The 18,063-nt window shown below is 33.7% G+C and overlaps 1 protein-coding gene across 1 annotated transcript in view; it reads right to left on the reverse strand.

Moving 5' to 3' along the window:
* LOC143237812 (uncharacterized) overlaps positions 1 to 18,063 on the reverse strand; it is a 61,565-nt gene that overhangs the window by 18,223 nt on the left and 25,279 nt on the right. The window contains exon 3 of the mRNA XM_076477431.1: positions 4,920 to 5,193. Within this exon, the coding sequence (XP_076333546.1) occupies positions 4,920 to 5,193 (274 nt within the window). The remainder of the gene's footprint in view (positions 1 to 4,919; positions 5,194 to 18,063) is intronic.

An 18,063-nucleotide genomic window follows, 5' to 3' on the forward strand; every position in this document is an offset into this window, starting at 1 on the left:
AAAAAAGCTGTAAAAATTATATTAATACTTGTAACTATTATAGAAGGAAAAGAGAGTAAACATTACGTTAATACTAGCAATTATTATAAAAAAAAGAGTTGTATATTTTATGTTCATACTTGAAATTGTTATAAAAGGAAAAGAGAAGTAAAATTATATTCTCAATTAAAATTATTATAACAAAAAAACAGTAAAAATTATATTATTAGTTTAAATTATTATAAAGGAAAAAGCCAGTAAAAATTATGTTAATACATGAAATTGTTATAAAAGGAAAACAGCAGTAAATATTATGCCAATACTTGAAATTATTATAATAGAAAAAGAGCTGTCAAATTTATATTAATATTTCAAATTATTATAAAAGTAAAGAGCAATAAAATTTATGCTCATACTTAAAATTATTAAAAAAGACAAGAGCTGTAAAATTTGGTTTTAATGCTTGAAATAACTATTAAAGGAAAAAACAGTAAAATTATGTTGATAATTGAAATTATTATAAAAGGGAAAGAGCAGTAAATATTATGTTAATACTTGAAATTATAATTAAAAAACTGTAAATTTATATCAATTCTTGTTATTATTTCAAAAGAATAAAAGCAGAAAAATGTGTTAATACCTAAAATTATTGTAAAAGGAAAAGAGATATAAAAAATGTGTTAATACTAGAAATTATTATAAAAGCAAAAGAGAAGTAAAATTATGTTAATGCTTAAAATTATTATAAGTGTAAACCGAAGGTAAAATTATTTTAATACTTGAAATTAATATAGAAGGAAAAGAGTTACACACTTTCTGTTAATACTTGAAATTAATATAAAAGGAAAAGAGTTTGAGATTTTATGTTAATATTTGAAAATATTATAAAAGGAAAATAGTAGTAAAATAATGTTAATACTTCAAATCATTATAAAAGTAAAACAGCTGTAAAATTATATTAATACTTGGAATTATTATAAACGGAAAAGAGTAGTAAAAATTGCGTTAATACTTGAAATTATTATGAAAAGAAAAGAGTTGTATATTTTATGTTCATACTTGAAAATGTTATAAAAGGAAAAGAGTTCTAGATTTTTTGTTAATACTTGAATTTATTATAAAAGGAAAAGAGCAGTAAAAATTATGTAAATACTTGAAATTATTATAGGAGGAAAAGAGGTGTCAAATTTACATTAATATTTGAAAATATTATAAAAGGAAAAGAAAAGTAAAAAGTATATTCTTACTTAAAATTATTATAACAAAAAAAACAGTAACAATTCTGTAAATACATGAAATTATTATAAAAGGAAAACAGCAGTAAATATTATGCTAATTCTTGAAATCATTATAACAGAAAAAGAACTGTCAAATTTATATTAATACTTCAAACTATTATAAAAATAAAGAGCACTAAAAATTATGTTCATACTTAAAATTATTAAAAAAGACAAGAGCTGTAAAATTTGGTTTTTATGCTTGAAATAACTATCAATGGAAAAAAACAGTAAAATTATGTTGATAATTGAAATTATTATAAGAGGAAAAGACCAGTAAAAGTTATATGAATACTTGAAATTATTATAAAAGGGAAAGAGCAGTAAATATTATGTTAATACTTGAAATTATTATAAAAAACTGTAAATTTATATCAGTTCTTGTTATTATTTTAAAAGGACAAAAGCAGTAAAAATTCTGTTAATACCTGAAATTATTATAAAAGGAAAAGAGATATAAAAATTGTATTAATACTTAAAATTATGATCACCAGGAAATAGCTGTCAAATATTTATTAATATTTTAAATTATTATAAAAGAAAAAAATCAGTAAAAATTATGTTAAAACCTGAAATTATAATAAAACGAAAAGACCAATAAAAATTATGCTAATACTTGAAATAAATATATAAGAAAAATAGCAGAAAAATTATATTAACACTTGAAATGACTATAAAAGAAAAAGGGTTTTACGAATTAGACTAATACTTGAAATTATTATCAAAGGAGAAAAGGCTCTAAACTTGTTAATACTTTTAATTATTATAAAAGGAAAAGTTATAAAATTATGTTAATACTTGATTTTATAATAAAAGTAAAAGAGTTTTACAAATTATGTTAATACTTGAAATTATTCTAAAAGGAAAAGAGCAGTAAAATTTATGTTAATACATGAAATTATTCTGAAAATAAAAAAGCTGTAAACTTACTTTAATATTTGATATTATTAAAAAGGAAAATACCACTAAAAATTATGTTAATACTTGAAATTATTATAAAAGGAAAAGAGTTGTGGATTCTATGTTAATACTAGACATTATTATAAAAGAAAGAGAGCAATAAAAATTATGTTAAAATTATTTTAATAGGAAAAGAGCTGTAAGATTTATGTTCACATTTGAATTTATTAAAAAAGGAAAAGAGTATTATACATTATGTTAATACTTGAAATTATTATAACGAAAAAAGCAGTAAAAGTTGTGGTAATACTTGATATTTCATTAAAAAGGAAATCTGCAGTAAGTATTTTGTTAATACTTGAAATTTTTATAAAAGCAAAGGAGTTTTAGAAATTATATTTGTAATAGAAATTATTATAAAAGGAAAAGGAAGTAAACATTTGGTATTTGAAATTATTGTAAAAGGAAAAGAGCAGTAACAATTATGTTAATACTTGAAATTATTATAAAAGGAAACGATAGTAAAAGTTTAAAAATTGAAATTATTATAAAAGCAAAAGAGCTGTAAAAATTATGTTACAACTTTTATTCCCTTAAAAAATGGGCAGTAAACTTTTGGCAAAACAAAAGAAGGGAATGAATTGTAACGTCAATATTTCATATTCGTTTCGTTGTGAAGTATCATATCCATGCAGAAAAGTCAACATCGTTACCATGGTAACAAAGTCTACTGTTAAATACCGTGAATTTGAACAACGTATCAGAAAGAACTAAACAGGCCAGTGATACTATTGTCGTGACAACTAATCCATGCATTATATGCATATACGTATATATATATATATATATACTCTGAGTGAACTGAAGAGAAAAATAATTTGATGTCTTCATATCCGAAACTTGTAGGGGATATTCTGATCTAAATTAATGAATATTAATGCATAACATTAGTGCTACCACTAAACTCACTGTTTCACCAAAACAGCTGAACGGGCACAAAACTTGGTTTTATACCAGAAACTGAAACATTGTGTTTGGTCTCAGTACAGGTGGCAGACAGAGAAATCGAAGTCTATTTCATTGACTTCACACTCACTGTTCGTCGTATAGTTACAGTGTTGTTATCGAAACTGCACGTTGCGACACATAACGAAGGCGCAAACGGCACAGGTACATTGCGTGCTGAGACACAATACATCATGACGGACAAAGCGAAATCACCTAGTGGTAGCTGTTTGCGTGACGGTTTTTTTTTCTTCTGTTCTTTGCCTCTACGAAGGTCACGCAGATTAAGACTGCTTTGACAGGCCTCCACTGACTAGTCTCGGGTCGAGTCCACCGTGGACAAGCAACAAAACAATGAGACAGGTCAGTTTTCTTGGCGCCTTCTAGAAAGATATAGTTTTCTTATCTTACTACTTTACATACCCTCTCACGTGATGTGGTGTAAACTGAAATTGAATTTTTTTAATAAACGATTTTCGATCATTTCTTTATCACGTTTTTTTTTAATGTTTAACAAACTTCTTGAGCAAAGGGTACGAGAGTCTTATTTCATTCACCTGCCAATAATTATAGTTGTCTATGACAATTAAGTTATCCCATAAAAAAAGAAAAAAAACTGGCAGGAACTCTTTAAAGTTTAAGGTTTCCGATGTTGATAGGGTTTTCACCATGGTAAAGTGTTGTTAAAAGTAATAAACATGAACCTGTTGCGGCACGAAACTTGAGTACTTGTTTAATAGCTATCTTCACTGTTTTAACACAAGAACTGTTGTTAAAAGTAATAAACACGAACCTGTTATGGCACGAAACTTGAGTATTTGTTTAATGGTTCACTTCACTGTTTTAACACTACAGTTGTTGTTAAAAGTAATAAACATGAACCTGTTATGGCACGAAACTTGAGTACTTGTTTAATGGCTCACTTCACTGTTTTAACACAAGAACTGTTGTTAAAAGTACTAAACATGAACCTGTTATGGCACGAGACTTGAGTAATTTTATGGCTCACTTCACTGTTTTAAGAGTAGAATTACCAATGGGGTGAAAACCCCATCAATATTTAAAAACATAACATTTTTTTTATAAAATATACCTACAACAAGCTAATTATTAGTCCTTGATGATTTTAGCTTCAGGATTCTTAATAACAAATCAATCAAATCCGCCCCTCAAAGAAAAAAACACAAACAAAAATACAATGAACATTGCAATTAATCTAGTTAAAAACACTTTGAATTCCTTGTGTATTTTCTATATAAAATCATTGGTATCAACTGATTTGTTTGATCCGTGTTGCTACAGGATATAAACTTACTCAATGTAATGCAGTGCGAATGGTATACAGAAAAAACTCAGTAGTTTGATTGGTTCACAAAAATCCAGCGCGACGCGTATATTCATATCTCGTAAAAAAATCGAGTACAGTTCAACATAAATCTATGGGAACGTTCCATCAAGTAACTAACTACAAATGACAGAAACAAACAAAAAAGAGATAAAAAAGGAGGGCTAGGCTTAGAGCACAAGAAAATAGAGGCTGATATTGGCTAGCTTTTCCTGTTCTAAGAGATCTAAATTTGACGTACCTTAGATACAACTGTAAAACAAACGAAAGTTATTACTTTAAAATTAAGGAAATACCCAATATTTATGTAATAAGAGGGCCTGTTTCAGGATTTAAAATTCATTTTTTGTACGTTTCTTTTTCCTAGAATTCCGCTAATATATGTTCCAAGTATGTATTGGTTCATTACTTACATGGCCTTGTTTATCCATGTCGTTATTGGTCAGTTTGACCTTTTCAAAAGACACCACCTGTTTCTTCAGCTGATCTCCAGTAAATGGGGAGTCCGGGTGGAGGTAGATTCGTGCCGGAGAAGGTGGATCTGCTTTACCGGCAACCAGCCAGGAGGAGCGGTGATAAGCGTAGCGGTACCGCTTGTTGTCTACCGGCACAATGTCCAGCAACACGGCGTATTTAGTACTGGGGTCGAGTCCGGTAAAAGATACTCTGACGGTGGGGAACATTCGCCTAAACCAGAACATATACATATATATTTACAAAAAAAGTAGTGTATAGAACTCATCGCTTTTAGTATAGGCCATAGGAGAAACACAGTGCCGGTCTTTAGCGATAACGACACGGACGACAGCTTGTGGCCTCGCACTGGTGAGTTTAAAAATAACATTTAATGTTAAAGTGAATCCACCATATTCATCTCTTGCGGAAGTGAAATAGAACGCATGACGTCCGTTGCTTTAAATAGCAGTTAATGTACACATGATTTCAAGATTGATTTAAAACCATTTTTTAAAATAAAAGCCTCCTTAGCCCGTGCTTTGTTATTTAGCCCAAATACCAGCCTTAAACACATTTCACATTTTACCCCCATCCCAACTTTAAGAGTATCTCTGTTGTAGTTCACTCCTGCCCGGCATGGCCAGATGGTTAAGGTACTCGACTTGTAATCTGAGCGTCGCGGGTTCGAATCCCGGTTAAACCAAACATGTTTGCCCTTTCAGCTGTGAGAGTGTTATAATGTTACGGTCAATCCCACTATTCGTTGGTAAAAGAGTAGCCCAAGAGTTGGCGGTGGGTGGTGATGACTACCTGCCTTCACTCTAGTCTTACACTGCTAAATTAGGGATGGTTAGCGCAGATAGCCTTCGTGCGGCTTTGCGTGAAATTCACAAATAAACAAACACACCAAGAACAGACCATATTTCTTTATGAAGTCGTAATGGTGTTTGCAGTAAAAAGTGACATTTATTTTATCTTTTGTTATGTAGATTATAAAAACTTTCTAAATGTCGTAAGGATAATACTAAAGTGATAAAATATGCGATGTATTTTTCCGATCTTTGTCTGTTTTAATAACTTTTAAAACTTAAACAAACTGGTAGAACGGAATCATATTTAAAAAAGGCACGAGGTTAATAGTGCAAAGCGACGCACGAGTATTAGCTTAATGTCGTTTTGTATATACATAAACATAAATACAGATTGTGAGATAAACGTTTCATATTACATTTTAAACTGTCTTTGAACTTTGTTCAGTTTATGTATTCTCAAGACGGATGGTATAGGTATTAAAACTTTAATTAAAATAAAGTACAAAACAATGTTTCGACCTTCTTTTGTCATTTTCAGGTGAACAAATAGTTTGCAACTGGCCGTTGCCGAGCACATGTCTTAAGTACGAGAGAGTAAACGGGTACGGGATTGTAGGGGGCGTTGCAGTTAGATGTTCAGTTTACATTGAATATATTGAGGTTGCGAAAGTAAACTTTTATTATATTATGCAATATATAGATCTTCCCTCGTTTACTATAAAGTTAATTAATTAAGTAATTATCCTAGAATAACGTATCTGTGTCAAAGTTAGTCCTTAATCAAAATCGGCAGGCATTCAGTTAAAAAACAAAAAAGTCTATTTGTTAACCCTAAAGATTAGAAAGAACTAAAACGTTTAAACATGCAACGTAACCTGTAGCAACTACCATTCACATCATTCAGTTACTAAACCAGAATTATAACAAAATTCCTTCCCTTCTTAACTGATTTCTCTTCTGTATAAAAAACAACAACATTGGATTAAGAAAAATTTGCAGAGTAACCTATTTGTATTGTGTTTAATGCAGAAATCGAACTCCGATTCCTTGCCTTCAACCACCACCACCCCACACACAAACACACAGAGGATTAGTGATTGGTTTTCGATATACCTGGTGGACACGTTGAAATTTCTGTTATTAGAAATATATTTATTCGTGTATATCTAATAACAGATATTTTACACCATTAATTATATTATTTACTGGCAATATATATATACAATATATATACTTTCTGTAAAATTTCCCCCTTAATCTCCGTTATTGGACTTTAATATAATTAAAACAAAGTCAACCTATTTAAACAGACAGTTTCTACCAATTCTATGTTGTGTGAACGTTAGACAAACACTTCTGAAATGTTTTACCAAACTTGTGTTGTGTGAACGTTAAACAGACAGTTCCGAAACGTTCTGATACAGTTTCCACCTAACTGATGCTGCAGGATCTACTCGCCCCACCCTCTCTGGCCACCCACCGTTTGCTAGTTACATTTAAAAGATCATTGTTATAACTTTACATATTCGTTGAAACAATAAGAGTTGGCGTAACATTTGAAGTGAGAACTTATGTTGAACCAGTTCTAAATTTCGAAAAATTAGCAGAGCACGCTTTATTGAGGCGTTTGGTTTGTTTTGAATTTATGCGCAAAGCTACACGAGGACTATCTGCTCTAGCCGTTCCTAATTTAGCAGTGTAACAGTATAAGACTAGAGAGAAGGCAGCTAGTCATCACCACCCATTGCCAATTCATTTTAGCAATGAATAGTGGAATTGATCATCACATTGTAATGCCCCCATGGCTGAGGGGCGAACATGTTTGGTGTGACAGGGATTCAAACCCGCGACCCACGAATTACGAGTCGAGTGCCTTAACCACCTGTCCATGCTGGGCCTATAAAGGTGTAACACAATCATAACAACGTGCACCAATCACGAAACATGACTTGAGATAATCTCCAAAACCAGCCTATAAAAATAATACAAGGTAATCATATCTCCTTAGAAAGGGTTGTTTTTCAATTGTTTTTCTGTCTACCTATATTTATCAGCTGAGACTTGCTTTTCTGTAAATATTTAGACAAATGGAACCTTGGTTGTCTTGTGTTCAGAAAAACAGAACGGATGTCTTGTTGTTTATAACACGTTGAAGAAGGCATTCTTTCGGTGTGAACTTTCAAGAAAATTCTTTGTTGGAAATTTACCAATCAGTCTGAGTGTTAAATCATATTTACTGAACTGAGAAGCTGGTTCAGCAACAAGATTTATCTATCTTCAGGTAAATTAAAGTGTTCGTACGTGTCCATGTGGACGCGAACAAAAATGACCGAATACGTAAACGCTCATTACAAGCATGTTAAAAAGCTCAAGCTAAGAACTGTTTCTCAATAACAACTTTCTACAACCCTTTAAATGGAAACTACGGTAGCAAATACCAAGTGCTCAAAAATTAGACACAGAGAAAACTACTGTGGTTGGCAAATCTTTACGAGAAAGGGGATTGGAAATACGCTTGAATTGGAGTGTGGGGGCTGGAGATAAATTTGAACTGGAGATGTGGGGGATGGTGATAAGTTTCAATCGGAGTGTGGGATATTAAAAAAAATATTTTACATCAAATAGATGTTACTTTTATTTTCAAGTCTTGGTTGTTTTTAATTACTTACAATGCGTAGAAGATAACGCAAAAAGCAGGTTAAACAGATGGGTTGGTTGACCCTCAGAATTGGCGTCCCTCGTGCATTTCCTATCGATCACATTTATTCACGATGATTGCTTTTGTATTATTATCAGTACGTGGGTAATATGAAAAAAAAAAAAGCTTGTGGAATAAGCTGGTTCAGGAACTTTCGAAGCGAGTCTAGGGTAACGTACTGGAAAGTTTCTTAGTAATATTTTCTCTTTGTAAGAAGCAAGTTGTAATAGAAATATTTGGTTTTGTTTCCCCTTGCTGTTATTTAGAAGTGTGAAAAGCAGTGTATTCAGGTCTTTCCGGATTTTGCTATCTCTATGGAGGCATGGATTACCTTTTAGTTTCTCTGCTGTCAACTAATCTAGCATGGTATGGCCTTGGAGGCTCTTCGATTCATATTCTTGGCCCCACTCGCTACATGGCACCAAGAAATCGTAAACCTTGTCACTATTGTCCAGTAATGATTATCCTTTTACACGGCAAGAAAAGATCGGCTGGCGCTATCTATTCGGACTATGGGAATAGAAGAAACACGCGGCGTGCACGTATGTATAATATAGACAGAGAACAGTATCTAAGGAGTTAAAGTATCAAATGTATCCACAGTAAGGAGTTAATGTTCCAAACGTAGCCACAATAAGAAGTTAAAGTGTGTACAAGATGGAGGGAAAACGGTATCAAACGTAGTCACAATAAGGAGTTAAAGTGTAAACAAGCTGGAAAGAAAACGGTATCAAACGTACCCACAGTAAGGAGTTAATGTACCAAACGTATCCACAATGAGGAGTTAAAGTGTGTACAAGATGGAAAGAGAACGGTATCAAATGTACCCACAGTAAGAAGTTAAACTATCAAACGTAGCTACAGTAAGAAATTAAACTATCGAATGTAGCCATAGGAAAAGCTTCTTGATAGAATGTATTCGCTGAATGCTCTGTAATTTCATTATCACAGACAGTGGAACACAATAAACGTCACCAGTGAAACAGGAAAAAAACAACTAACGTAATGTATACCTTTCAGGGAAGGAAATGAAAGCGATTACTGTATTTGTTAGTATATATCAGTTAATATTTTCTGGTGGCTCCGGTAGCGAAAATTTTGTATACCACTACATGAACCTGAAACACAAGTCGGAAGATCTTATAGGATCGTCACGTACAAGTTCTGTACATCAAACAGTTGTACAGTTAGATAACTTTCTCAAAGTAACTTAGGTACTGTGAGTCGTTTATAAATATTAACATTTTGTTTCATTCACTAATATATTCAGGCACTGTTTCCGGTTTGGTTGTATTAAAGAGTTTGTTTTGCGTTTACAGTTACACAGAAAAATACTGAGGCATTGTTAAGGTAGTTCACACTTTTATCAATTAGGCCGTGTTCGATTTTTATTATTAATACAATTTTATGATATAGTAACGTGTTTACATTGTTCCAGTAATTCAAATTAAACATAGTCGGATGTGGTGTAGAGATTAGCGCGTCGGGCTGCGGCTCGCAATGTTCAAAGTTAGTAGTGGTTTGACTTGAGAACTCTTTGCAATATCTTTATATACTTTTTTCAATTAATAGCATTAAGAATTTCTTTTGCTTATTGTAAGAAACATTTTGTATTTCTGTTTGACTGTTTTTTGTCCTAACGGTCACGTAATACTTTAGTTTTCATTAATGTGTATCTTTTTACGGCTAGCTCCCCGCTAGTACAGTGGTAAGTCTACAGATTTACAACGCTATAGTGAGGGGTTCGATTCCTCTCAGTAGATTCAGCAGGTAGCCCGCTGTGGCTTTGCTATAAGAAAAAAAACACACAAAGTTTTACGACCATAACTTGCTGACGCCATGTTGGGAATTATACAGATGTACTGCCGCAAATGCACTGAAAGCGAATATATATATTACGATTATAATTCAGACGTAAACCTCTACCATCTGTTTTTATTTGTACGTGTTTTTGCTCTCAGTTAATTATGGGCCAAACATCGCTCTGAACAAACAGACACTGTTTTATTTTTTTGTGGTTCAATATTAAATTAAACATTTTCAAACATCAAGCAAAATCATGGACGAATATCAGTTTACTAGGATAACAATGTTCCTCGTTGAAAACCACACACAAAACCTAATCATTTCTTCGTTAACTTACTTACTGTAACATTGAACTCAAACTATATGAACTATAGTGCTTCGTTACACTATTGTGGGAAAGCTGTCATCAGGGGGTTCTGTGTACACGTGTAAACCTTGTCGTACGGCTTTTAGTGTCACGTAGTGAACTTGAAATTGAGCGATGAAAGTGAATGAGGTTAAGCCTAAACTGTGCGCTATACGATAGTAGACGAAGTTCCCTAGAGCTGGTATGAAAAATGGCATATCATATACAGCATTAAAGGTTGGAAGTTATGACTGTCGGAACATCTGTTCTGCCTGACACTCTAGAGTGATGTATGCAACCAATTCTAGAAGTTTCTAGAGTTTTCTACCCCTGTCTAAAACAGATGTTGTCGCCATAAAAGAAATATACAGAACAGCTTTAATTTTAGAAAGCTGAAACAGTAATGGGGATAGAGGCAGGGAAGGCAAAAAATATAAATAAATAAATAAAGTGCAATTTAAGAGATCTACAAATTAAAAATATTACTACTCTTTCTTCTATTCTTATGTCTATATATTATACTAAAGGCTTAAGAACTACAGTTTTCAATACTCCTCAATTCTTACATATACACCAAGTTGAAAATTACTGGAAATTACATATAAACAGTTTAATACCACTTTATCATCACGAGATGTCATTTTCAATCTCCGGTAGGCCAAAGTCAAAACTGGCAGATAATTTAATTTATAGCACTCGCGTACAAAACTTATGTTGAAAGTACAAAGGCTTTGCAATACATTCATTGTCCATTAGAAACTGCCTAAAAGTTTAGATGTTGGATTTTTAGAACTAAAACCAGCTGCTTCTATTTTAAAATACGCGAATACTTTTAGGCCATATTTCAGAGGATACATCTATCTCCCCGCTGAGATTCATTCTGTAAGTCCCATGTCTATATTTGGTAGCCCAGTTAAATACCTTATCTCTCTTAATTATGCCATACTGTTTGTTTACGGCCTTGTTGTTTAATATATTTATCAAAATAGTTTTCAAGTAACTGAGATGCTTAGAAAAATACATACTTTTTTGTTAAAACCAAATCAAACAAAATTATACAATAATTCTAAAGGTCTAAGAAATAGTTGTTGTTTTCTTCAATTCAATAGACGCTTGATTATAAAATATGAAATTCACGACGTCTTTCGATAAATTAATAGACACTGGAGTATGAAACATTAAACCCATGTTGTCATTCGATCATCAGGTAGAACATATTTTATATTTTATTTGATATGTTATCAAATCTTTGGTTTCGAAAAATGCAAGCTACAAAGTTGTTCCTTGAATTAAGTAAACAGGTGAATGGACATAAAACATAACATCACTGAAGTCGCTCCCTGAGTTCATCAGATAGGTGGATGGACATAAAACATAACATCACTGAAGTCGCTCCCTGAGTTCATTAGATAGGTGGACGAACATGAAACATAACATCACTGAAGTCGCTCCCTGAGTTCATTACATAAGTGGACGAACATGAAACATAACATCACTGAAGTCGCTCCCTGAGTTCATTAGATAGGTGGACGAACATGAAACATAACATCACTGAAGTCGCTCCCTGAGTTCATTACATAGGTGGACAAACGTGAAACATAACATCACTGAAGTCGCTCCCTGAGTTCATCAGATAGGTGGACGGACATAAAACATAACATCACTGAAGTCGCTCTGTGAGTTCATTACATAGGTGGATGGACATAAAACATAACATCACTGAAGTCGCTCCCTGAGTTCATCAGATAGGTGGACGGACATAAAACATAACATCACTGAAGTCGCTCCCTGAGTTCATTACATAGGTGGACGAACATGAAACATAACACCACTGAAGTCGCTCCCTGAGTTCATCAGATAGGTGGACGGACATGAAACATAACATCACTGAAGTCGCTCCCTGAGTTCATTACATAAGTGGACGAACATGAAACATAACATCACTGAAGTCGCTCCCTGAGTTCATTACATAGGTGGACGAACATGAAACATAACATCACTGAAGTCGCTCCCTGAGTTCATTAGATAGGTGGACGAACATGAAACATAACATCACTGAAGTCGCTCCCTGAGTTCATTACATAGGTGGACAAACGTGAAACATAACATCACTGAAGTCGCTCCCTGAGTTCATCAGATAGGTGGACGGACATAAAACATAACATCACTGAAGTCGCTCTGTGAGTTCATCAGATAGGTGGATGGACATAAAACATAACATCACTGAAGTCGCTCCCTGAGTTCATTACATAGGTGGACGAACATGAAACATAACACCACTGAAGTCGCTCCCTGAGTTCATCAGATAGGTGGACGGACATGAAACATAACATCACTGAAGTCGCTCCCTGAGTTCATTACATAAGTGGACGAACATGAAACATAACATCACTGAAGTCGCTCCCTGAGTTCATTAGATAGGTGGACGAACATGAAACATAACATCACTGAAGTCGCTCCCTGAGTTCATTACATAGGTGGACAAACGTGAAACATAACATCACTGAAGTCGCTCCCTGAGTTCATCAGATAGGTGGACGGACATAAAACATAACATCACTGAAGTCGCTCTGTGAGTTCATCAGATAGGTGGATGGACATAAAACATAACATCACTGAAGTCGCTCCCTGAGTTCATTACATAGGTGGACGAACATGAAACATAACACCACTGAAGTCGCTCCCTGAGTTCATCAGATAGGTGGACGGACATGAAACATAACATCACTGAAGTCGCTCCCTGAGTTCATCAGATAGGTGGATGGACATAAAACATAACATCACTGAAGTCGCTCCTTGAGTTCATTACATAGGTGGACGAACATGAAACATAACATCACTGAAGTCGCTCCCTGAGTTCATCAGATTGGTGGACGGACATAAAACATAACTTGAACTATTAAGTTAAAAATATCTGAAATTCTCGAATACGTTTAGTAAATTAATTTGTATCTTACCATGAAATATGAAAACCAAGAAGTCACTTCATGATAAGACAGGAGGATTTGTCAAATACGTCGAATGTTGACATGTTTAACATGCACGCCGTTATTAATAACAGCAAAACTTGAAGACATCTTCCAGAGTGAATTTCGTTCTTGTCCAACACTTTTCGATGATAAAAACATACTCACTGTAACATATTCAAATATTGATGTGTCACGTTTTCTATTCTATGGCTAAGTGGATATACCGCTCGACTCGCATTCTGTTGGCCGTGAGTTCGATTTCCCCGTTCCACCAATCACGCTTGCTCTTTCAGACGTTGGAGCGTTATAATGTAACGATCAATCTCACTATTCGTTGGTAAAATTGTATTTGCGGGGACGACTAGTGACTATAGCTGTCGTCTAACTTTGCGCGAAATTCAAACTAAATTCCCGTGGGGGAGTAATTTGTAAAAAGAATATCAAAAAATACATAAATAAATATATATATATATATATATATAATCAAATTTTCTCTTTATATTTGTGCCTTTTAACATTGTAATTTAAACAATACTAAACTATTATTGTAACGTATGTTATATCTTATTAGTTTACAGTCAACTATTATTACGTGTTTTCATAATAATAATTACAAACCGTATTCTCTAATATGGAACCGTTCCGGAATATCACATTTATAACTGGTTGTTATGGAGACGTGTAACATTTTTTTGTTTCTAGAACTCTGAAAGGTTTGAATGAGAATGAAATAGACACTAAAGACCAAAATACTGTTATGTCGCTGATATCATAACGCCCTAAAAATTTAATGTCGTGTAACATTGTAGTTATAATTCTATGAGGCATGACCATCGCCTGCTGGTTAAGGCCCTCGACTCGCAGTTCGCTCGTCGCGGATTCGAATTTCCTTCGCCAAAAATGCTCGGTCTTTCAACCGTGACGATGAGAAAAGAGTAGCCTAAAAGTTGGGGACGGGTGTTGTTGTTAGTTGCCTTTCCTTTACTCTATCACTGATAAAGTAAGGACGGCTAAAGCAGATAACTCTTGTGTAGATTTGCACGAAATTCAGAAAAAAAAAAAGTTTATTAATCATCACATTGGGCCCGATATGACCAGGTGGTTAAGATGCTTGACTCGCAAGCTGAGGGTCACAAATTCGAATCATCATCCCACCAAACATGCTCGCCCTTTCAGTCATGGGAGGGTTATGTGCGACGGTCAATCCCACTACTCGTTGGTAATAGAGTAGACCAAGAGTTAGCTGTTTGTGGTGATGACTAGCTGCCTACCCTTTAAGTTAGGGACGATCAGCGCAAATAGCCGTCTTCTAGTTTCGCGCAAAATTCAAACCAAGTTCAGCGCATTGAACAATTTTTTCGTTTAACTATTTTATTCAAAGAACTTATTTTTTCTTTTGTAAAAAATCCAAAAGTTAATAATAAATTTTTTAAAAAGTTGAATATAGTCCTTAATGGAATTGGAAATGTTGCTTTATATGTTTGACACTTAGTGAACAAAAGTAGCATTGTTGTATGTTAAAGAGAAAAAAACACATTTGTCTATCTTCTGTGTCCACCGCTATAAATCTATCTTCGTAAATTCGTAAAAGAGGCAAAAAGTAGAGATCCTAACACAAAATCCATTAATATCGTAGGATCATTCATAATAAACACCACGTTCCGGCAAAACGTGTTCTTTAGCGGTTGAGTATGTTACATAAAACCAATTTTGGAGTTTTTTTCACTTCGTTAAGTTTCATATTGTTACGTCTTGCCAAGCTCTATCTGACGACTGGGTATCCTGACAATAATCTGCAATATGGTTTCCAAACCAAAAGGTACCAACGTAATTCTTGTTACATCTTAATTCGCTTCTCTTTCCTGTAGGTGTTTCCATAAGCCATCAGGTGAATGAGGACAACAGTTTTCCAACGCCCCTTTGAACAACTCGACCGCAAAGACATCCATTGACGACTTGAGCAATGTTTTATCATTGAGTAACATATTTACCCGTTTCATTCTTATGCTACTTGAGGTATACAATAGTTAAATATTTTATCGTTGAAGCAGCTTCTGTCGCTTTGTTCAGTTGGGGATCTTTTTATTATTATTATTATCTTGCTTACTGTTGAACTGGAGCACGTGCACGATCTTTGCCATTGACTTTTACGCTCGTGGACTCTCACTTGTTACAAAATACCGCACTTAGGTTACAACAGTTCGGGTATCATGTGTTTGCAAGTCTTTTTCTGGATTTATCTGGTACCCTAGATTGATCCATAGTCCTTTGTTTTTCAATATCATTAATTAAAAGAGATAGTTTGAGCTGAACACTTTACATTAAAAAAAAAACTGTTATATATTATTTTCAAAAACGATCAATATCAAAAAGTGGTTAACTGTAACTGTGATGCAATCAGTTCCGTAGTGATTTTATACCGATTGTTTCTGTTACGCTATTCGCTGATTTGCGTATCTCATATATGTTTTAAAATAACACAGCCAACCTCTATAATGTCGTGCTTTACTGATATGTTACATCTAAACATACAGGGTGAAGCAAAAGTTTATATATGGTTGATAGTGTATTATGTGGATGGAACTGTACTATACAGTTATATAATACTGTAATATACGGTTATATCATACTGCATTATACAGTAATTAATTATTTAATTATTATTTGTTTCTGACTTTTCTCACTTTTTCTTCACCCTGTACTAACGTTTCTTAGAGGTGTTGCAATACGGTTTAGCTTGTGACCGATTTTGCGTAAACAATCATATACGAACGATAAACAGAATGAAGAACAGTTGAATATTACAAAAACTTTACTTTTATATCCAAACAATGGTCTACCTAGTTTACTGACTGTTTACTTTTAGATCCAAACAATGGTTTACTCTAGTTTACTGACTGACTTTGTTTCGTTGTGATTACAGAAAGTTTACTTTTAGATCTAAACAATGGTTTACCTAGTTTACTGACTGATTTCGTTTCGATGTGATTAAAAAAAGTTTACTTTTGTATCCAAAATTGGTGTACCTGGTTTACTGACTGATTTTTTGTACATACTACTTGTGTATTGTCCATTATACGAAGGTTTATATTCTATCACACTGTATATGCACATTTATCTATACAATTCAGTGTACCACTTTTATCGTCTATATGCATAACGGTTCACTGTCTATGCATACCACTATTTACAGTTTATGGTCTATATGTACCATGGATAACAGTTACTCTGCGTATGTATGTATGTTTACTGTCACTATGTACTGTGATTTATTACTTCTTGTATATTGTTATATATTACTATATATCATGATTATACATCTGTTAGTGCATCACATGAAAGCATATTTGATATTATTTATATCGTATAAATGTAGTCTGAGTGTCCATTTCATACGGAAAAGAAAACAAACAATAAACAACCATACGTGTGTGTTTGTACAAAACATCTATACACAAAATGTCGCCATTCAATATTTTAGTCAATAACCGTCTCGTCGTCTTTGGACACCGAATTTCATAGTATTTATTGAAAATAAACTAAGTGCACTTCGTTAAGGTTCATAAATGTGTTCAATTTCAAGAATATATTAAACCAAAATCGGAGGTAACAAAAATTTGTATTTCTTGCTTTCAAGGCTCGTATATCATGCTGTGTTGTGGCCTATAGAGAGCATAATTCTTCTCGTGATTTATGGCATGCGCAGGTTTTACCGACGTCACAACAGTACAAATCGCAACGTTAAGAGACCGTTATGTGTCGTCATTTAAGTGTTTTCTGACTAACTGAGAAACAGCACGCTACTGTATAGTGGTGTGAGTGATCAAAAACAGGTGACCCCAGCCAGGCGGCATTCGGCCCCTTTTCGGGAAAATGACGTTGGTCACAAGCGACACCTTATTTTCGGTGATGGAAATAAATAGTTAAACAGAATTTAACGCCTTTGTCAGAGTTCACGAGAATAACTTAAAACGAAAAATATGTCACGCAGATCTGAAGCTTTAACGACAGCGTGGTTTTATGTTATCCAGGGAGAAATGACCAAATATGCACTTCATATAGAGTTCTGGTAAGTAAAGAAACTCGACACTAGAAACCTGTGCATTGTTCCTTATTACAAAGTTTGCGAACCTGTGCATTGTTCCTTATTACAAAGTTTGCGAACCTGTGCATTGTTCCTTATTACAAAGTTTGCGAACCTGTGCATTGTTCCTTATTACAAAGTTTGCGAACCTGTGCATTGTTCCTTATTACAAAGTTTGCGAACCTGTGCATTGTTCCTTATTACAAAGTTTGCGAACCTGTGCATTGTTCCTTATTACAAAGTTTGCGAACCTGTGCATTGTTCCTTATTACAAAGTTTGCGAACCTGTGCATTGTTCCTTATTACAAAGTTTGCGAAACATAGCAACCGGTGTTGCAACACGCTGTGAAATTTTCTATTTTATGTGAAGAAGCAAGCCCTAATTT

Source organism: Tachypleus tridentatus, chromosome 13 (genome assembly GCF_004210375.1).
Source record: "Tachypleus tridentatus isolate NWPU-2018 chromosome 13, ASM421037v1, whole genome shotgun sequence".
Lineage (NCBI taxonomy): Eukaryota > Metazoa > Arthropoda > Merostomata > Xiphosura > Limulidae > Tachypleus > Tachypleus tridentatus.